Source organism: Xyrauchen texanus, chromosome 29 (assembly GCF_025860055.1).
Source record: "Xyrauchen texanus isolate HMW12.3.18 chromosome 29, RBS_HiC_50CHRs, whole genome shotgun sequence".
Lineage (NCBI taxonomy): Eukaryota > Metazoa > Chordata > Actinopteri > Cypriniformes > Catostomidae > Xyrauchen > Xyrauchen texanus.
The window spans coordinates 1,238,376-1,260,883 of NC_068304.1; the positions used below are offsets into that span (position 1 = coordinate 1,238,376).

General features: G+C 43.0%; 1 protein-coding gene across 1 annotated transcript in view; it reads right to left on the reverse strand.

Annotated features, from left to right (window-relative positions):
- Window positions 1–22,508, reverse strand: part of reln (reelin) — a 244,660-nt gene that overhangs the window by 70,116 nt on the left and 152,036 nt on the right. The window contains exons 24-37 of the mRNA XM_052097389.1: window positions 21,790–21,976; window positions 20,737–20,942; window positions 20,361–20,532; window positions 19,078–19,284; window positions 18,693–18,928; window positions 15,180–15,337; window positions 13,233–13,446; window positions 12,628–12,704; window positions 10,156–10,314; window positions 9,776–9,970; window positions 8,579–8,852; window positions 6,268–6,408; window positions 5,938–6,115; window positions 90–174 (exon numbers count right to left, since the gene is read on the reverse strand). Coding sequence (XP_051953349.1) covers window positions 90–174; window positions 5,938–6,115; window positions 6,268–6,408; window positions 8,579–8,852; window positions 9,776–9,970; window positions 10,156–10,314; window positions 12,628–12,704; window positions 13,233–13,446; window positions 15,180–15,337; window positions 18,693–18,928; window positions 19,078–19,284; window positions 20,361–20,532; window positions 20,737–20,942; window positions 21,790–21,976 — 2,489 coding nt within the window. The remainder of the gene's footprint in view (window positions 1–89; window positions 175–5,937; window positions 6,116–6,267; window positions 6,409–8,578; window positions 8,853–9,775; window positions 9,971–10,155; window positions 10,315–12,627; window positions 12,705–13,232; window positions 13,447–15,179; window positions 15,338–18,692; window positions 18,929–19,077; window positions 19,285–20,360; window positions 20,533–20,736; window positions 20,943–21,789; window positions 21,977–22,508) is intronic.

Sequence of the window (22,508 nt, forward strand, 5' to 3'; positions counted from 1 at the left end):
CACAAAACCAAAACAAACTATTTTAATACAAGTGAAGTCATTACCATGCAATAAAATGTATCACAAACCCAGCATAAACCTAAACTTACCCTTTGTTATGAACTTGAAAGAAAATTGGATGTACATTGTATTTGTGCAGTCTAAATCTGTTGAAACCAGCATCCTCAACCCCTCCTGCAGATGACACACAGTATTCCAACACCAAAGTCAAGACAGTGAAAAAATAGCAAAAAATCACTTTCTTTTTTAGCATTTTTGTCTTACCAGTAAAATATCTAAACATTCTTTCAACAAGATAAATTTACTTAAGAAGCAAAATGACATAAAATGACATGATATTTTGTATAGTTTTCAGAGATATCTAAAATTGGATGAGAATAAAAACTTTAAAGGGAAAACGTCTAGGTTACAGATGTAACGAGAGACTTTTGCATCTCTGATCTATGAGAAAAGGCTAATGAGAAATTGGCAGACAGAATTTTCATGTCCTGTCCCTGGACATACAGGTATAAAGGGAGGAAAATGTGTCTGTTTCATTCAGGATTTTTCTGAGGAGCCGACAATGAGGTTCGGCCGAAACGGTGGCTAGGTTCAGCGATGTGACCGGGAGGACACAACATCTCGATCCCTACATCTTGGAATGAAGGTTACATCCATAACTTAGACATCCCCGGTCTGTCGCTCACTTCGAAGTTGTGTCGAAGAAGCGACACTAGGGGTCCAGTTTAAATAACACCATGTGCTGAGCCGTGTACGTGTACTTCTGACACAGGAACGGGCAGGTAATTTACGTGCCCAAGGGACCAGCTGTGTCAGACTGCACGTACCCTTCCCCTACGCCCCATAAAATCGTCAGAGCCTTCTAGTTCTTTACCCCTGACGGGGGGAACAAGGTGACATGCCAAGCATGGGAGCAGGCCGCGCCATCCACGCCTTTTCTCTCTCTATGTTTCTCACATAGAGTTAAAGCAGCTGGGGCCATCTCAATGCTATCATACGCATCGGGGAATGCGATCTTACCCAGTTCCTATTCTTTCAGGGGGAAAAGACCCTGTGGAGACCACACCTGCCCAGACTGGAGGAGGTAAAGAGCGGTGAAATACATCACATGGGCTTTTAGGTCACATGTGGAGGATGGTGCGGTGGTAGATCCTACCTCATTGGGAGGGAGGAGTTTCTACAAACAAGGCAACCGGGGGTCCGTGAGGACTGCCGAAGGGAGACGCGGGTCCGCTCGCAAGGGAACCATATGCAGGAAAATACACACAGGGGGATAAGTCCATATAGGGGCTCATCCTGTGGAGCACCTATTCCAGTACAGGGTAGATTGAGTACCCGCATTGGATTCAGTCAGCAAATTCCTCAGCTGAATTCGCGGCTAGAGGGCTAGGGAGGAGTCATCCAGGGAGCCGAGTTAGTGGGATCTCCTGGGATAAGAGCGCACGGTTTTACCTCAGTGGAGGGAAAGGGCGCTAGGTGCAAGCGGTCCACCCGGTCAGTTGTCAACGTGTTACCGAGTTCTACCGGCTCGGACCTGAGAAAACACAGGACGAAACCGACTCAACCCAAAGGTATTCGGTGTTGCCCAACCCGCTGCTCTGCATATGTCTGCTAGGGGGGTGCCACTGGCCAGTGCCCACGAGGACGCAACACTTCTTGTCGAGTGTGCTCGGCCCCGCAAAGGGAGGGGGGCGGGGTCACGGCCTGGGTATGATAGGCCAATGTTATGGCGTCAACTACCCAGTGGGAAAGCCTCTGTTTGGGGACAGCATTCCTTTTACGCTGTCCACCAAAGCATACAAAGAGCTGCTCAGAACGTCTAAAGGTCTACTTGCGGTCCAAGTAGGTATGCAAAGCACGTACCAGACACAGCAACAAAGGGACTGGGCCTGCCTCCTCCCGGGGCAGCTTCGCTTGCAGGTTAACTACCTGGTCCCTGAAGGGAGTCGTAGGAACCTTGGGCACGTAGCCCGGTAGTGGTCTTAGGAACACCCGAGTGTCTGCCGGACCGAACTCCAGGCAGGTGTCACTGAAAGAGAACGATTGCAGGTCCCTGACCCTCTGATGGAGGCGAGCGCGATCAGGAGGGTCGTCTTCAGGGAGAGGGCCTTCAATTCGACTGATTCTAGCAGCTCGAAGGGGAGGGGGGGTCTCTGAAGGCCCGAGAGGAACACTGAGAGATCCCAGGAGGGGAACAGGCTTGGCCGGGAGGGATTCAACCTCCGGGCGCCTCTTTAGGAACCTGATGACTAAGTCATGCTTACCCAAAGACTTGCCGTCTACTGCATTGTGGTGTGCCACGATAGCAGCTACATACACCTTCAAGGTGGAGGGGGACAGCCTCCCCTCCAACCTCTCCTACAGGGAAGAGAGTACTGACCCAGCTGCTTCACCTCTGTGGGTCTTCAGCCCGGGAAGAACACCAATTTGCGAACAAGCACCACTTCAGGGCGTAAAGTTGCCTGATAGATGGAGCTCTGGCTTGGTTGATCGTGTATATGACAGCAGGTGGTAGGCCAACTAGATCTTCTGCATCCTGTCCAGGGGTCAGACATGAAGGTTCCAGAGGGCTGGGTGCGGATGCAAGAGGGTGCCCCGTCCCTGAGAAGGAAGGTCCTTCCTCAGGGGAATTCACCAGGGAGGGGCTGTTGCGAGGATCACAAGATCCGAGAACCAAGAATAAGAGGGCCAATAAGGGACCACTAGAGTGATTTGTCCCTCGTCCTCCCTGACCTTGCACAGCACCTGTGCAAGAAGGCTCACTGGGGGAAATGCATACTTGCGCAGCCCCATGGGCCAGCTGTGTGCCAGTGTCTCTGCCCTGGTGGGAGACTCGCTTCGGGCATAAGAGAGCGGGCAGTGGGAGGTCTCTCTGGAGGTGAACAGGTCTACCTGAGCCTTTCCAAACCGTTCCAAAAATCAGCTGGACCGACTGGGGGTGAAGCCTCCACTCTCCGCTGGGCAAGTGTTGTCGTGATAGCGCGTCCGTTAGTAGTTAGCTTATAGTTGAGTCGCTGCTGGCTCCAAAGGAGGAGATGGGAGCGTATGCCGCCTTGGCGATTTATTACGTTACGTTATTATATTACGATGTTACGTCGTAAGCCGCTGCCTTTCTTGGGTACGATGAAGGGCTGTAGAAACCCTTCATCTCGGTTGGAGGGACAGACAAACTATCGCGTCTTTTGAGTAAGAGAGTCGCGATTTCCACGCACAGGGATTTGGCATGTTCGCTGTAAGGCGGACGCCCCTTTGGAAAGGGGGGCGGAGGCCTGGCAAACTGAATTGCGTAACCGAGTCGAATGGTCCTGGCCAGCCAGTGTGACGGATTGGGAAGTGAAAGCCACGCATCCAAGCTCTGTGCTAGGGGCACTAAGGGGACGATTACTTTTGACGTACCCGGCAGGGCTTTGTAGCGGGGCGGAGCAGGTAATGTGGCATTGGGAGGCAAAAGTGCGTCCCGAGGCTTCTGGTGCTGAGAGAAGTCTCGAAGAACTTACCTTGCTCCGCACACCTGGCAGAGGGCGGGTTAGTAACTGAGGAGGAGGTCCCGTGGAGGCGTCAGAACCGGCCGGCCGGGGGACAACAGTCGTGGGGCTGGAGGCGAGAGGTCTGCGTCCAATTTGCCGGGAATGTTGAGGTGTGGCGGTAGAGTTCTGTGAGAGCGGCATTTGCGGGCCAGGTGACCCAGAGAAATAGGCAATTGCTCTCTTATTGAAAATGTGCAGAAAGTACCTTTAACTGAAGGTTCTCTTCCTGGCCCTCCACCGGGGAACGGAGTTGTCTGCTTACCAGCTCCAGAGCAAATGTCTCGGTCTCTGGGTCATCCGTCTCAGGACCGCTCGGGAGCCTTTCGGGTCCTCGAAGGGGTTCGTGAGGCGGGGGGCATGCGCTCAACACAGGGGCTGAGAGCAGACGGGGCGTGGCCCATGCTGGCAACTTTGCAGCGGGGCATGATGTAAGAGATGGCCTCCGTCTGCTTCTTCACCGCTGAGGACTGCTGGGCGGAGTCATCAACGGTGCCGCCGAATAGACCAAGCTGGGAGATGGGGGCGTTTGAGAAAGCGGGCTTTGTCTACCTCCCGTATCTCGAACAGGTCCAGCCATAGATGACGTTCCTGGACCACGTCTCCCATCCGCGTGCCGGCGCTGGGACCTTCGTGCCCCAGGGGGGCACGATCGGTCATTGAGCGCAGTTCCTGTAGCACATCAGGAACAGGACTACCCAAGTGCAGATTTTGAAGTGCCTTGGCCCGGTGGGTTGCAGGAATGACCATGGCATGCAAGGAGGAAGCGGTCTGTCCGGTGGCACTGTAGGCTTTGGAGGTCAGTAACGGCGTCATCCTACAGGCCCTGGAGGTACACAGGTGGATTGCATCCGCTCTGTCCACCTGGGGGACCACCGGGTACCTGGGACCGCTCCACCATCGAGGGTAATGAGAGCGGAGGAGCGAGGAAGCCGGTTTCGGGCAGTAAAAGGGTGCCTTTTACGGCTTACTCAACTCGTCATGCACGTCCGGGAAGAAAGGAACCAGTAGCCGTGAGGGGGGCACGGAGGTCTCCAGTCCAGCCTCGTGCTCGCGGCAGCCTGGGAGAGCATAGCGGACATCTGTACGTCAGCCTCAGACTAGGCGAGCAGACCCGAAGGGTCGGCATCAGACGGCGCTGTGACGCTCTCCGATGCAGCGATGTCATCATCCAATTCCGGGGGCTCAAGGGAGAATGCCGGCTGGCCGTGAGGCGAGCCGCACTCTTCCCGAGCTCGGATGGAAGCAAGCAAGCAAGCGTGCCTGGGGGGGGGTGGTTCGCGGGGACTTAACCGGTGAAACCGAGCCCGTCATGATCCCCAAATCGCCAGCGGCCCCAATCCCGTAGGAAGGAGGCGGGGGGCGGCTGAAGTGGCTTTCTTTTGCCATGGCTATGTTCTCGAACTGAGAACATGAACCATTCATAAAACACTGCCTGCGTGTGATCGCAGCCCAGGCACACAAGGCAGCTTTTATGACCGTCAGAAGTGGAGAGAATTCGACCGCATCCAGAAACTACACAGAGGCGGAAAGACGTCTTTAAAAACTTGTGTCCTGAAAAGGACATTCAACGGCTGCTGTGTATTGCTCTTAAAGAGAAATAAACTCTTTTAGGAAAACATTCTCTTTTAAAAGCGCTGTCGAAGCACCCAGGGACAAAGCTGCACTGCTGTGGAGAAAGCCGCTGATATGCACTGTAGATCCAACAGCATACACTCTGAGGGATGAGAGGAACAGTTTTTGTGAATCGCAGCTTGCTGCTCACACAACCAGTCGGCTCCGAAGAAAATTTCTGAATGAAACAGATGCATTTCCCTCCCTTTATACCCGTATGTCCGGGGGCAGGACATGCAAATTCTGTCTACCAATTTCTCATAGATCAGAGATGCAAAAGGCTCTCAAGAGAGACCCCTAGTGTCGCTTCTTCGACACAACGTCGAAGTGAGCGACAGACAGGGAACAAAAGTTCTTACCCCATTGAGAAATATTGTTGTTTCTTTCTTGTTATAAGCATAAACCCCACTAAAGTGTGTTAGATGTTTCTAAAAACAAGACTCCATATCTGTCATTCTGCTTCTTTTCTTGTTTTAATGATTTTTAGAAAATTTTACTGGAAAATTTGAAAAACAATGCAAAATCTATTTTCCTAAATATTGTACAATAGGTTATAAATGTCATTAGACACAATTAGTTGTTCTACAGTTCAAACTAAATTCCTTAAATATTGCTACATGAAACTACATGAAATAACTTGTGGTTCTTCACTGCCTTCACTGATATAAGGCTGGACCAATTCATAAAGCAGTATAGGTTTGTCTTCTGGTAAATACTGCAGCAGTTCACTCCTGGCCAAATTCCTTTTATCTTTTATCTATAGTAACTGAAATGGCACTGGTATTTCAGTGGTACTCACCCCTTTAAAAATGAGGGCCGTTCCTGATTTTAGGGGCTCTCCACTCAATGTACCCCTCTCTGCCCCGTACACCTCCGGCCAGATGTCTGACTTCAGATTCTCATTGAAATCTTCCTTCAGAACTGATAACAGAGGAACTACAGGTACGCAATGAATGCCACCATAACCCTTGTCACAACTGAGTGAGAGAGAAAGCCATTGAAAATGTGGATTACTTGAGGCTGAATAGGGGAATACGAGTCATGTGAAATCATCGTAAACACATCATGGCTTTGAGTAAGCGTGGACTCACACGGCAAATAAACTGTAATGCAACTACAAGACACTCACACACAGTGTCCGTTGTCACAGAGGCCATGTCCAGAGCACATCCAGGGGCAGCCGGGTGTCAGCAGCACATTATCCAGTGCCCAGCCATCAGCTCCAGGAGCAAAATGAGGCTGAATCCAACGGATGCGTGTTCTAGCTGAGCTACACATTTACACAACAAGTTGGAAATCCAGTCTGAACAGTCACATATGCAAACTTCCTTGAAACTGTCCACAGGTACAGAAATCCCCAAAAGTATTTAAATGGTTTTTGGAAATGTACCATGGTATTTTCATAGTATTCTTTGAAGTCCCTTGGAGTACCATTTAAATACAATAAGACAAGAATATGTTAATCATTAATATGGTATACCAGCAATCAAAGGTTTGAACACACCAACTCATTATGTATAATTAAATGATGGGATTCTTTTCAAACAGAACTGAAGGAGTTCCCATATATTCTGGAAACTTGTTGACTGATTTTCCTTCACTAATCACTCCATATTTTTATTTTTTTAAGTACAACATTAGTTTTGTAAAGAAATTCATAATTTATATTTGAATTTAAAAATTATTTCAAGCATCTAAACGTTCCCAAACTTTTGATTGGTAGTGTATGAGTGTAATGTACCATGATAATACCATCTTTGTACCCTGGTAGATAGAGATATCTAAAGGCCAATTTCAACATCTGTGATGAACCTATGCCATAGGCTATACATTTTCGTCAGTTACGACATGGCCTACGCCGTAGCCTTATGCACACCTCTCCAAAAAGTGTTGCATCTATGCAGACCACAGTTGCTGTGATTGGCCCGCTTTGTACCCAGAGACAAGATACCCAGTATGATAAAAGGTAGCTTCACATTTTCACATGAGATTTTTAAGATCTGTGCATCATATCACATTGTATTTTGGCTTGTTTTAATTGGAAATCTCTGTTGTTTTTAAATTCTGTTTATGTTTCATGAGGTTATACAAGTGAAAATGCAACATTAAATTACAAATTATAAACTCAGTGCTATCACTGCTTTTACTCTATTTACTTTTGCTGTGTTGATGCAGTTCTCACCAACTAGCTACTGGGGTACCCCAGGGTTCAGTACTTGGGCCCCTCCTCTTCTCCATATACATGCCATCCCTGGCATCTGTCATTTAGGCACATTACTTTTCCTACGATTGCTGATGGGACACAACTCTATCTCTCATTCCAGAGTGACAATCTTATGGTAGCTGCACAGATCTCAGTCTGCCTGGTAGACATCTCGTGTTGATTGAAAGAACATCACCTCCAACTCAACCTTGCTAAAACCGAGCTTTTTGTGATTCCAGCGAGCCCAGTAGTTCAGCACAATTTCACCATTTAACTAGACAATCACACCATCCAAGACAGCCGCAAATCTTTGTGGTTGTGTTTGACGATCAGTTAAATCTCATGGACCACATCACAAGGACTGCTTGATCATGCAGATTTGCTCTGCACAACATCAGGAAAATCAGGCCCTTCCTAATCGGAGCATGCCACACAACTCCTCATCCAGGCACTTGTGCTATCCAGGCTGGAATACAGCAATGGTCTTCTGGCAGGCCTTCCTGCATGTACAATCAAAACTCTGCAATTGATCCAGAATGCAGCGGAGCGATTGGTCTTCAACAAGCCAAAGAGGGCACACGTCATGCCTCTCTTCATCAAACTGCACTGGCTGCCAATGGTTGATCACATTAAATTCAAGGCATTGATGCTTGCTTACAGAACAATTACCGGCTCTGCACCTCCCATCTACACTCACTACTTAAGGTCTACATGCCCTCCAGAAGTTTGCATTCTGCAGGTGAAGCAAAAAATCACTGTCTACTTTCATTTCAACTGTTCCTTCCTGGTGGTATACCTGCCAAACCCCACTTGAGCAGCTGGTTCTCTAACATCCTTCAAAAAGCATCTAAAGACACTTCTTCCATGAGCACTTTACCCAATCCCTTTAGTCTTCTTATTAAAAAAGAAAATTCTCTCATCCTCCATGCTAGGAGTACTTCTCTAAACAGTTTTTAAACTTGTATTACAGCACTTGTGTTACTACTGCCTCCCTAGGATGATTTGCTTCTGCTGTTCTCATAATATTTTGGATAAAAGCTTCTGCTAAATGAATACATGTAAATATAAATGTAGATATACTAAACCAATGCTAACTATACATTTTTAAGCCACCACGTAGAGGCTACGGCATAGGTTCAAAGGAGGAGTATAAACCTTAATTAACAGGGTCTGAAATGTGTGTAGAGACTCCATCAGTACTGGTACATATACAAATAAAGATAAAGTTCAGTCCTACATTGCAGCGTTTGGCAGATAGACGGTGACCCTCCTCCACTGCAGATACTGAGGAGCGCTGTACACAGATCGCTGAGTGTATCCCGAGCAGCCGATGGCAGGGGGCACACACTCTTGTGTGATGAGGGTCCAGTGGCGGCCGCAGTCTGTGGAGAACTCCAGATGAACACCGTGAGATGGAGAAGTGGCTTTACTGCACCCCATGCTCAGATCAAACTGCAGGAACGAGGAGCCAGACACTTCAAAGTCCCAGCTCTCAGCGTAACGTGGCCTCTCTAGTGTGACAGAGTGCAAGTCAGTGAGCTTCAAGCAAGCTGTATTCATATAAGGATTGCTAGATTATATTATAAATGTGTGATATATTATAAATGTGTTGTACTTGCTATAGTTTAATTCCACATTGCTTCTTTGTCAAATAGCAATGTAAAATGTAAATCAAGTCAATCAATGAAACAACAGCTCACCTTGAGTAACAAATATATGTGTACATGCATATTTTAATCCACTTCAAAGATGTATTACAAGACTATTGAATGCAATATCTCGGTTCACTAACATCCAACTTTTGGTAAATAAGTAATTAGAAAAATATACAGGTATGTTTCTATATATATATATATATATATATATATATATATATATATATATATATATATATATATATATATATATATATATATATATATATATATATATATATATTCCTTTTTATTGTATTGTTCCATTAATGAGAAACTTTAAGAAAGAGGTGGGGTGGGGTATAAAAAAATGGATCAGGTAAAGGGGATGGAATGAGGTCCCAGGCCACTCAAGGCCTGAGGTATCTGTCTTTACCTGACTTTCTTTTAAAATTACTGACAATATTTTGTCTTGTCTAAACATTTTTCTATTTAACACCCAAAGATGTCAAGATATTATCAGTGACTCACAGTGCTGTATCCCATTCACACAGAGAGTAATCAGTGCAGCCAGCATTATTTTGGATGTTCGGCATGTTCCGATGCAGGTTATGACTGCACATGACCGTTTTAAAAATTCCAGTGTGAACGCTAAGCGAACCAGGACTAAATGTATCATTTTCATTTTTGGTCCGAACCAAGAGAACCAAACTACAAGTGTGAACACACCCTAAATGAACAAACAGCTTCACAGACACCCAGACTAGATGGTCTGAAAAGAAATCTTAACATTGACTTACTGTCCATGACTTCTGAGTTGAAGTTCAGCACCGAGTCTCGGGTCAGACAGTCTGCTGTGACCTCTCCACCAACAACTCTATACCAGTTGTGTCTTAATGGGCATGTGCCATCAAACGTGTCAGAGAATCCACTTCTAGCGCTGTCGTTCATTCCGATCAGAATATTATCCAGACCCCACTGTGCCGAATGTTTACCTGAGCAAGGTATTAGAGAAATGAATTGCATTTTTGTTTCAAGATCTGTACTTCACCGATTGACCACTCTCTTTATCAAACACATGTTTTGAAAGTTACATGTTTATAACCATACAGCGGTATCTTTAGTATATGTACTGTACTGTACACATTCTGTAATGTGACAAATGCACAGTTGTTCTCACCCTGCTGTGGTTGCCACCAACGGAAGACAGTGTGGGGTGACTTTGCTGCAGGTGGGAGCTCAATTGTCACCACCTGAGGTTCAAGGAAGGACCCAAAGTCCAACTCTCGTAAAAGCTGCCATTGCACGCCATTGTTAGTGGAAAACTGGACAATTACACCTGTCAAACACAGTTGATTTTAAGTCAATATAATTAAGGTAAGGTAAAGAAAAACTGAAAATAGAATTGGAACAGTAATATCTAAAAAAACATCTAAATTGTTTGATGATTTACTTGACCACTGTCTTGTCCTTTTATCTTTCTGCTATAGTAGACTGAATAAGATTAGTAAAAAATCTGAATAAGATTTTGAAGATTACTTCATTTGGAATTTTGGAACAATTCAAGAAGAATAAGGCAAATAAATCTTGAACTGAAATTTGGGCGACAAACCTTGAACTACATTGTAAAATCTAAATGAACTATTCAAAAATTGTATTTATTAATATGACTAAATCAACCTGACTACATTATGTTACACCAAAGAAAGTTTTTTTAAAGGTCAAAACAAGTAGAAATAGCACCAGTGTTTTCCCCCCCCTCATTTAAAATGTTTTACTTCTAAAGAAATTAATAGTAATTTTGAAACGTATGTATAAAATCATGACCACTCCTGTGACGTGAAGAGTTCAGTCAAATCAGTAACCTTATAAAAGCTGTTTTATTCTACATGGGGCAGGGATGTTAGCATCACATGCAAGCTGAATACTACTTGCTTAATCTCAGTAACTGTCTTGTTATTGGACACTTTCATTCATGGATTAAATGAATCCTGGATTACTGTGCATAGTGAATTTCTACAATGGCACTGGCAACTAAAAACTACTGGGGTTGAATGATGTAGCATCCTGGCCACTATGTGTCACTGTAAGCCAATGTACATGTACTTCGACATACTTCAAAGAATTACTGAGTGCACCGTTAAGGTAAGAACTTATTATTATTATGACTAAATTAACCTGAATACGTTAGGTTAAAACATAGCAAGTCATTTTTATTGGTCAGAATAAGTAGAAATAACCCCTTAAGGTAAAAACTGCAGGTAACCACTTTTTACAGTGTATATCACAGCCCTGCAGTTGTAACACATCAACACTATGGAACATTATTCATACAGGTGAAACTCGAAAAATTTGAATATCGTGCAAAAGTTCATTAATTTCAGTAATTCAACTTAAAAGGTGAAACTAATATATTATATAGACTCATTACAAGCAAAGTAAGATATTTCAAGCCTTTATTTGATATAATTTTGATGATTATGGCTTACAGCTTATGAAAACCCCAAATTCAGAATCTCAGAAAATTAGAATATTGTGAAAAGGTTCAGTATTGTAGGCTCAAAGTGTCACACTCTAATCAGCTAAACACCTACAAAGGGTTCCTGAGCCTTTAAATGGTCTCTCAGTCTGGTTCAGTTGAATTCACAATCATGGGGAGGCAAGATGCTTGAAGTCCAGTGTGAAGTTTCCACAGTCTGTGTTGGTTTGGGGAGCCATGTCATCGGCTGGTGTTGGTCCACTGTGCTTTATTAAGTCCAGAGTCAACGCAGCCGTCTACCAGGACATTTTAGAGCACTTCATGCTTCCTTCAGCAGACAAGCTTTATGGAGATGCTGACTTCATTTTCCAGCAGGACTTGGCACCTGCCCACACTGCCAAAAGTACCAAAACCTGGTTCAATGGCCGTGGTATTACTGTGCTTGATTGGCCAGCAAACTCGCCTGACCTGAACCCCATAGAGAATCTATGGGGCATTGCCAAGAGAAAGATGAGAGACATGAGACCAAACAATGCAGAAGAGCTGAAGGCCGCTATTGAAGCATCTTGGTCTTCCATAACACCTCAGCAGTGCCACAGGCTGATAGCATCCATGCCACGCCGCATTGAGGCAGTAATTAATGCAAAAGGGGCCCAAACCAAGTACTGAGTACATATGCATGATTATACTTTTCAGAGGGCCGACATTTCTGTATTTAAAATCCTTTTTTTTGATTGATTTCATGTAATATTCTAATTTTCTGAGATTCTGAATTTGGGGTTTTCATAAGCTGTAAGCCATAATCATCAAAATTATATCAAATAAAGGCTTGAAATATCTTACTTTGCTTGTAATGAGTCTATATAATATATTAGTTTCACCTTTTAAGTTGAATTACTGAAATTAATGAACATTTGCACGATATTCAAATTTTTCGAGTTTCACCTGTACACTTAAAATTAAGAATTCAGAAATACATTGGAATAAGAGTGGATTGTTAAAATATTGAGAATAAAGAATGTCTAATCTTCAAGATCTAAACCCTTTGAATATTGATCACCATTAAAGACAAGCTTTGTGTCATCAATCACCCAAAGTTCAGCACATATGATAAGATCTACAGCTACATTTCATGTCCTTCAGTGGCAGCAGAAAAGGTTTAAACAGATTTACCTTCATTGCGTGTGCGGGGTCGAGTACAGGTCAAACCCATGTTTTTTCCTCCAATCCGAATGTAGAACTGAACCAACCTTTACAGGAAGAACCAGAATAACAGTGAGTGGGATAACTAGAGAAAAACCATACACAAGCCATAAAAGCAAAACTTGAAAACATAGATAACCTCACGCAAAAGGTTCACAATGTGGAAATTTCACTCAGACGACCGCATGTTAAAGGCACACTTCCTCCAAAAAGGATAATTTTCTACCCATCTATCATGCCCCTCTGCACATGTACTATATTGTAACCATGCTTAAAATCATGATCATGCCAAGGGAACTGCATATGTCAAGATTTATAGTGAAAAAAAAAAAAAAAAAAAGAGTTTCAACAAAACCGATCATGTCATTTTAGAAGACATGAAATAAACCACTCAAGTTACATTTATGCTGAATTTATATCCTCTTTGGAGCTTGGACCCCATTGATCTACATTGTAATGATATTAACACATCTTCCTTTGTGTTCGGCAGAAGAAAGAAATTCATATAAGATTGGGACAATGAGAGAACAATTTTTTATCTTTATGTTGCTGTTAAGTCCAGTTGTGGCACTGACCGGGTGTTGGTGGTGTCCAGAGGAACAGTGTGAGCCTCTCGTCTGCCAGGGCTGCTGAAGTACAGGGCTTTACCCTCGCTGATGGTCCCACAGCCATCCCCGATCTGCCCCCCGCTCAGACTCTGCCACAGTGGACTCAGTTTGCCCTCAAAATCCTCTGTAAGTTCAGTGGGACTCGGTGCAGATGGGACACAACTTGACTGATCCACCTCAACTGACCGTCAAACACACACACAAATACACTTATATGCATGTGAACAACATATAACACCACACAATATTACATACAGATTTGACAATGGATGTCCATGTACAGTGCATCTGGAAAGTATTTTTCCACATTTTGTTATGTTACAGCCTTATTCCAAAATTGATTAAATTCATTATTTTACTCAAAATTCTACAAACAATACCCCATAATGACAATGTGAAAGAAGTTTGTTTGAAATCATTGCAAATTTATTAAAAATAAAAAATGGGGGAAAAAAAAATCACATGTACATAAGTATTCACAGCCTTTGCTCAATACTTTGTTGAAGCACCTTTGGCACCAATTACAGCCTCAAGTCTTTTTGTGTATGAGGCTACAAGCTTGGCACACCTATTTTTGGGCAGTTTCTCCTATTCTTCTTTGCAGGAACTCTCAAGCTCCATCAGGTTGGATAGGGAGCGTCGGTGCACAGCCATTTTCAGATCTCTCCAGAGATGTTCAGTCGGGTTCAAGTCTGGGCTCTGGCTGGGCCACTCAAGGACATTCACAGAGTTGTCCCATAGCCACTCCTTTGTGATCTTGTCTGTGTGCTTAGGGTCATTGTCCTGTTGGAAGATGAAACTGCCTGTGGTCCAGAGCACTCTGGTAGGTTTTCATCAAGGATGTCTCTGTACATTGCTGCATTCATCTTTCCCTTGATCCTGACTAGTCTCCCAGATCCTGCTGCTGAAATTATACCCACAGTATGATGTTGCCACCACCATGCTTCACTGTAGGGATGGTATTGGCCAGGTGATGAGCGGTGCCTGGTTTCCTCCAGACATGACGCTTGCCATTCAGGCCAAAGAGTTCAATCTTTGTTTCAGAGAATTTTGATTCTCATTGTCAGTTCTTCAGGTGCCTTTTAGCAAACTCCAGGAGGGCTGTCATGTGCCTTTTACTGAGGAGTGGCTTCCGTCTGGCCACTCTACCATACAGGCCTGATTAGTTTAGTGCTGTAGAGATGGTTGTTCTTCTGGAAGGTTCTCCTCTCTCCTCAGAGAAACGCTGGAGCTCTGTCAGAGTGACCATCAGGTTCTTGGTCACCTCCCTGACTAAGGCCCTTCTCCCCGATCACTCAGTTTGGCCATGTGGCCAGCTCTAGGAAGAGTCCCAGTGGTTCCAAACTTCTTCCATTTACTGATGATGCATGGGACTCACTGTGCTCATTGGGACCTTCAATGCTACAGACATTTTTCCGTACCCTTCCCCAGATCTGTGCCAGATCTCAGAGGTCTATAGACAATTCCTTGGACTTCATGGCTTGGTTTGTGCTCTGACATACACTGTTAACTGTGGGACTTTATATACACGGATGTGTGCCTTTCCAAATCATGTCCAATCAACTGAATTTACCACAGGTGGACTCCAATCAAGTTGTAGAAACATCTCAATGATGATCAGTGGAAACAGCTGAGCTCAATTTTGAGTGTCATGGCAAAGGCTGTGAATACTTATGTACATGTTTTTTATTTTTAATACATTTACACAGATTTCAAACAACCTTCTTTCACATTGTCATTATGGGGTATTGATGCGGAAAAAGTGAAGCGCTGTGAATACTTTCCGGATGCACTGTATTTTATACAATGATTGCATTTCTTTCTGTCAGTTCTCGCCACACTACCAGGCCGGCTACACTATGCTACATGGCTTTTTAACCATTTAACTGTAAAAAAGAAGAGACTCGCCTTTACCTGTATATCCCATATCACAGAAGCAGACCCCTGAGATGCAGTCTCCATGCCCCCCGCAGTGATTGGGACAGGGCTCAGAGATGTAGACGCCATCCAGTGCGAACGCAGGAACGTCCCGATATACACTGCTTTCCTGGAACCAACGGAAGCGGGTCTTACTGAAAACAAAACAGGAATATTGAGATTACACAACAGATAATTTGTACACTAAATTCTGATTGGATGAGCCAGTTTGAAGCTGTCATAATATGTTGGTAAACACACACCTGTGAACGCACATTCTATCCACAGATTTCCAGAGCAACCACCGGGCAGTGCCATGATGAAACTAATTGCCTATTTTGCACAATTCAGCATAGCAGCTTATACCTCAGAGTCCATATGCACTTAGGCCTTTAAGAATCCTTAAGTCCATTCAAACCAGCATTATGCAAATCAGTTCACTGTGCAGTTCAGAAAGAGTTCTTTCAGCACTTCAAACAACATTTACACAGTCTCATGGACACTCAACTGGCAAACCATCACAAGAATACATATAAAAACACAAGCTGTTCAGTCAGTCAGTCAGACAAATTATCTACTCTCCATTGTTGTTTGGACCATCAGTAGCTTTCACTGTGAGCATCCAAAAAGGTCCATAAATCCCAAGGCAATCAATTAACTTTACATTCTACCTCATAGTTTTTTGGAGATATGTAGGGTTTAACTTACCACATCTTTCCACTGCACAAGGCATTGCCTTGAACCTGCCATCTTCAAACTCTCTTAAGCCATGTGCTCCAGAACATCATGTACTCCAGAACATCATGTGACTCAGAACATCATGTGCTCCAGAACATCATGCGACTCAGAACATCATGCGACTCAGAATATCATGTGCTCCAGAACATCATGTGACTCAGAACATCATGTGCTCCAGAACATCATGTGCTCCAGAACATCATGCGACTCAGAACATCATGCGACTCAGAATATCATGTGCTCCAGAACATCATGTGACTCAGAACATCATGCGACTCAAACATCATGCGACTCAAAACATCATGTGCTCCAGAACATCATGTGACTCAGAACATCATGTGCTCCAGAACATCATGCAACTCAGAACATCATGCGACTCAGAATATCATGTGCTCCAGAACATCATGTGACTCAGAACATCATGTGCTCCAGAACATCATGCGACTCAGAATATCATGTGTTCCAGAACATCATGTGACTCAGAACATCATGCGACTCAGAACATCATGTGCTCCAGAACATCATGTGACTCCGAACATCATGTGCTCCAGAACATCATGCGACTCAGAACATCATGCGACTCAGAATATCATGTGTTCCAGAACATCATGTGACTCAGAACATCATGTGACTCAAAACATCATGTGCTCCAGAACATCATGTGCTCCAGAACATCATGTGACTCAGAATATCATGCGACTCAGAATATCATGTGCTCCAGAACATCATGTGACTCAAAACATCATGTGCTCCAGAACATCATGCAACTCAGAACATCATGCGACTCAGAACATCATGTGCTCCAGAACATCATGTGCTCCAGAACATCATGCGACTCAGAACATCATGCGACTCAGAATATCATGTGTTCCAGAACATCATGTGACTCAGAACATCATGCGACTCAGAATATCATGTGCTCCAGAACATCATGTGACTCAGAACATCATGTGCTCCAGAACATCATGTGCTCCAGAACATCATGCGACTCAGAACATCATGCGACTCAGAATATCATGTGTTCCAGAACATCATGTGACTCAGAACATCATGTGACTCAAAACATCATGTGCTCCAGAACATCATGTGACTCAAAACATCATGTGCTCCAGAACATCATGTGACTCAGAATATCATGCGACTCAGAATATCATGTGCTCCAGAACATCATGTGACTCAAAACATCATGTGCTCCAGAACATCATGTGACTCAGAATATCATGCGACTCAGAATATCATGTGCTCCAGAACATCATGTGACTCAGAACATCATGTGCTCCCGAACATCATGTGACTCAGAATATCATGCGACTCAGAATATCATGTGCTCCAGAACATCATGTGCTCCAGAACATCATGTGACTCAGAATATCATGCGACTCAGAATATCATGTGCTCCAGAACATCATGTGACTCAGAACATCATGTGCTCCCGAACATCATTTGACTCAGAATATCATGTGCTCCAGAACATCATGTGACTCAGAACATCATGTGACTCAGAACATCATGTGCTCCAGAACATCATGTGACTCAAAACATCATGTGCTCCAGAACATCATGTGACTCAGAATATCATGCGACTCAGAATATCATGTGGTCCAGAACATCATGTGACTCAAAACATCATGTGCTCCAGAACATCATGTGACTCAGAATATCATGCGACTCAGAATATCATGTGCTCCAGAACATCATGTGACTCAGAACATCATGTGCTCCCGAACATCATGTGACTCAGAATATCATGCGCTCAGAATATCATGTGCTCCAGAACATCATGTGCTCCAGAACATCATGTGACTCAGAATATCATGCGACTCAGAATATCATGTGCTCCAGAACATCATGTGACTCAGAACATCATGTGCTCCCGAACATCATTTGACTCAGAATATCATGTGCTCCAGAACATCATGCGACTCAGAACATCATGTTACTCACACTAGTCACAAATGTCCATCAGTGTATTAACATTCACCACAATAGAATTATGTAATTTTTTTCGAAAGTAATGAAGATTTCCACCACAGTGTCATTTCCAACACATCTCAAATTCTGTATTGTGTTTAATGGAATTATGTGGTGGAAATTATGCTGATGGAAATACAATATTTAACGTTTTTGAAATAAATTGGCAGACTCCCTTGTCTTGCTAAAGCTAATTTTATAGCTAACATTTTGTTTATGCTTAATCCACACTATTAAATACTATTTTCACACCTTTTGCATATTTTGGAAAATGTACAGTTTGATTGGAATTTGTATTTGTTTTCATCAAACATCAATTGTCTCATATTTGATCTTAATCATGCTCTTCAATTATATTTATTCAATTGTTGACTTGGTTAACAAGTACATTACACTAACATAAAAATAAATAAATAAAAACTTTATTGTTTGACATGTAATTTGTAAAAATGTATAGAAATCATGTTCACACAATAATTATTAATGGTTTATGTTTATGTCACTCCTTGTTTAGATAAGTTTTAATGTAATAATGGATTTTCATTGTTTAATATTGAAAGTCTGGGTTGCAGACGAGGCTAAAACAGTCAAATCCATACAAAAAAGGCATTTGAAAAGTACGAAAAGCATTTGTTTTAATTCAAATCAACCCCTGCGACATGAAAATGAAAGTTCAAGAAACTTTGATATTATATACCACAGTGTACATTGACCTCCATCTCTGTCAGAGTCCTTGCAAAATGCTGTATTGCTAAAAGGAAACTCAAAAGAAGTTCAACTACAAGCTCATTGACCAGTTACCTTGCAGCTACAATTCGTGGAAGTACAACAGTAATTCTGGTCCAGCGCTCATAGTCTCCAGTGTTGTAAATAGTGGGCTCTCTTAATTCACGTCCACTGCCCTCACAGCTCGTTGCACCTGGTGATCCTGGGTAACAGCCCTCCCGTACAAGAGCCCAGGTCCGGCCAGCATCATGAGAGTACTGGAGCAGCACAGGTGCCGAGGCACTGAAGACCGACTCGCAGCCGATATTCAACTGAAGAACAACAAAACAAGCTAAATTACTGAGGAGCATAATGAACTGTACAAACTTCAAGAAGACACTGAAAAACAAAGAGAGACCAAGATTATAAAACAGAAGAATTCCTTCATCTTAAAGGATAAAGTGTAGCCTTACATCAGTACCTTGAATTGTAGAGTGTATCCAGGACGGAGAGACAGATCTCGGGTCACAGCCATCCGGTCACCATCGGAGCGGCCGAACACTAGCGCAGAGGGCGTTGGTGCACAGAAACTCCCGTTGCGATCCTTGTCCATTCCCTCATTTCCCAGCATCAGCCACACGCTCATCTGGTTGAGTGGATGATCAAACGCTGGTTTCTCATAGAAGTTCTACAGGGAGACATGAATCACCATTACACTGACATAACTCCAAAAAGCACACCTTGCTCGGTGTGAATTTGGATCGGTGAAAAATATGATAGGACATTTTGGTACTTCCTTGTGTCCCAGATTAATGCAAAAGTAATCTGTAAGCCACTGGTGGATTCACTTCCTGAAGAGTGTAAATGCTGTGACTCTTGAGCCATGTTCACACCGCAAGCAACAAAGTGACAGGATACCATTCATTTTCAATGAGAGTACAGCAACTTCCGGTGACATGAGTGACAGAGACAGTTGGCATCAAGATGTGGCGAGACGAGCGACACAACAATGGTAAGAATGCTTAACTTTATGCAAATGACGAGTGACATTCGGGAGCAAATATCAATGAGAGTAAAGACAGCGGAGCTCACATCACCTTGTGAGGTTGTGACGGATTTCCCTGCTCAGTATCATTTGTCTGTAACCACATGCATGGATATAATAAAACAATGATGCATGGAAAAACATGTCAGTTACTGATGGCATTCTGAGTGAGTTTGATTCATGTTTTAATAGATCGTTCCTATTGTTTAATGATATGATGCTACAAGCACTGCTGTAGGTTATATAAAATGCTCTCTCTTGCAGAGTGTTCATTTTTAGAAGCAAGGGAACTGATTACTTGTCAAATTAAAATGATATCTTAGTTTTATGGCCTGATGCACCAATAAAGTCAAAGCGATAGCAGAAGGATTGCCCACTAGTGACTTCATAGTACAGAGACTAGCGACACCAAGCGAAAACGAAGTTGGCCGTGTGAACAGGGCTTTGGGCACTATCAAATCATTCCTCTGTTTGTTTAAGCTGCAAGACCTGTCAACTGACTCCATCAATGATGTGAGTTTGGGGCGGAACTAGTTTGTTCCACAAGAGGCGGAAGAGGTGGTAGAAATGATTGGGTAACCTGTTTAAAAGCAGTTGATATCTTTCCAGGCCTAGTTGGTGTTGCTAATGAAAACTGCAATAGACAAATTTGATTCAGTTTGTCTTGTCTTGGGTTTAGCACTGTAAATGCTTGTTTTGGTCTTGTAGAAGTAGCTTACCTGAGGACGTGTAGGATCGGCCATTGGAATGGCATGCTTCTCTCTCTCAGAGAGGATGATGACATCATCAATAGCCCACTGATCGTAGCCCTCACCTGAGTGGAGGGGCTGCCACCAGCGGAAACGGGTGCAGGGTGTTTTAGAGGCCAAGGGAAGTTCATAATGAACAAATCTGTGGTAAAACAGTTACCATTCAGTCACAAAGTCATCATGTCAGAATCTATTCATAATAACACTCTATTGCTTACTATACATATACAACTAAATCAACAGTATGTTGGGTAATATCACTTTGAACATATGTGGAGTACATCAAGCATTTATATTTTAATCAAAATTGTGTGTGTTGAGATGTGGTTGTGCTGTTTGTTCTCACCGTGGTTTGGTAAAGTCAGTGAAGTACATCTCTGCGATCAGACCCCAGCTGATTCCTCCATCATTACTGTACTGCAGCAAAACGCCCTCTTCTCTGCTGTCCGCTTGATTACACTCCACCTCGTCTCCGCCCATTCGCAGGTAGAACTGCACAAACTCTGCCCACTCAGTGTCCAAGTCCCAGCTCACAAGCTGTCTCAGCCCAGCCTGTTCATTATTAAGTTCAAATAATACTTATATGAGATATATTGACATTTCAACATTGTCTAAGAAGCACATACAGGTAGAACAAGAATTTAGACTTGCCTCTCAATGTATAAAAAGAGTGTGACTGCAAATAGGCTTTCACACTTAAATTTTTGTGTTCTTAAATGTGCATGAGATTGTGAGATGGTAAGCAAGTTCAAGTATGGTGAACTCCAGCTGTGAATGTGAATGTCTGTGCAAAGTTATATTTAATATTTCAACTCATGACCAGATAAAAAATGGAATACCTGTTATTTTCACATGATATCTGTGTAAGGATACCAGGAAGGAATGTAACATAACTTGTAAACCAAAATCATTTATATTAAATACTTCTGCTGTGTCATTTATCAACTGATGGTTTTCATTAAGTGAATAATAATCAATATTAGATATGATATAAAATAATAATAATAATATAATGACAATATAATTCAATATAACGTACTGCTATAAGCAATTCTCATTGCTTGAAGGGGTTTCACTTGTCATCTGGGTGCTGAGGTCATTGGAAGAGTAGATCCAAAAGACTTTAATTGACATTGTTCATTAAAGGGATACTTCACCCAGAAATGAAAGTTCTGTCATTTTCTACTTATTCTCTTGTTGTTCCAAACCTTTATGATATCTTTCTTCTGTGCAACAAGAATGTTAGGCTTGGTCACCTTTCACTTTCATTGCATATTTCTGTCATAAGTGAATGGTGACAGGTCAGTCCCTAACATTCTGCCTAATATCTTCCTTCTTGGTTCACAGAAAAAAGTTATTGGGGTTTGGATTATTATTGTTATTATCATTGTTTTTGTACCTTACTGAAGTAAAGTGAGGACCCAGAGGAAACCACCCCACAGCCCTGGTCAGGGAGCATAATCTCTCCACCAGTCACTTCCTGCCATGTTGTTATCAGTGTGTCCTGAGACTCAAAGTCTGACAGCACACTAGAGGCCAGAGTGGAGAACGGCTGGCAGTCTGAGCCAGTAAAGCCTTCATCACACCTAGAAACAGAAAGAGTAAATAAAAAAAACAATGCCACATTTTATCACAAACAAATCAAACAAAAATGAATCACATATAAGCAGTGTTGCCAGAGGCATAGTTTTCCCACCCAATAGGGCTGTATTAGAAGTTCTGTCATGGGTTAAATTGTTAGATTTCACTAGCTGTGGTTTTTCGCCAAGAGGCTTGATGGTAGAACAGGGGTACTCCGAGGGGCCGGAAACCAAGATCCCTTTAGCCTCGAGGGCCACACTCTTTAATTTAAAGATTTAAATAACTTTTTTAATGAATGTGGAGAGCAGACTGTGCTCTATGCTATTCAATGCATCATGGACACGTAATTAACAAGAATAAAATAAAACATTATGTATACATATATAGCAAAATTCTTGTAAATCTGTGATATACTATTAAAATGAGCATATAGGCCTATATGTTTTTGTTTGCTAGTTAAAAAAGATCCACACATTTACTAGTAGACCATATACTGCATATTGTTTTATCTGTCAGTCTTTTTTATTACACAGAATG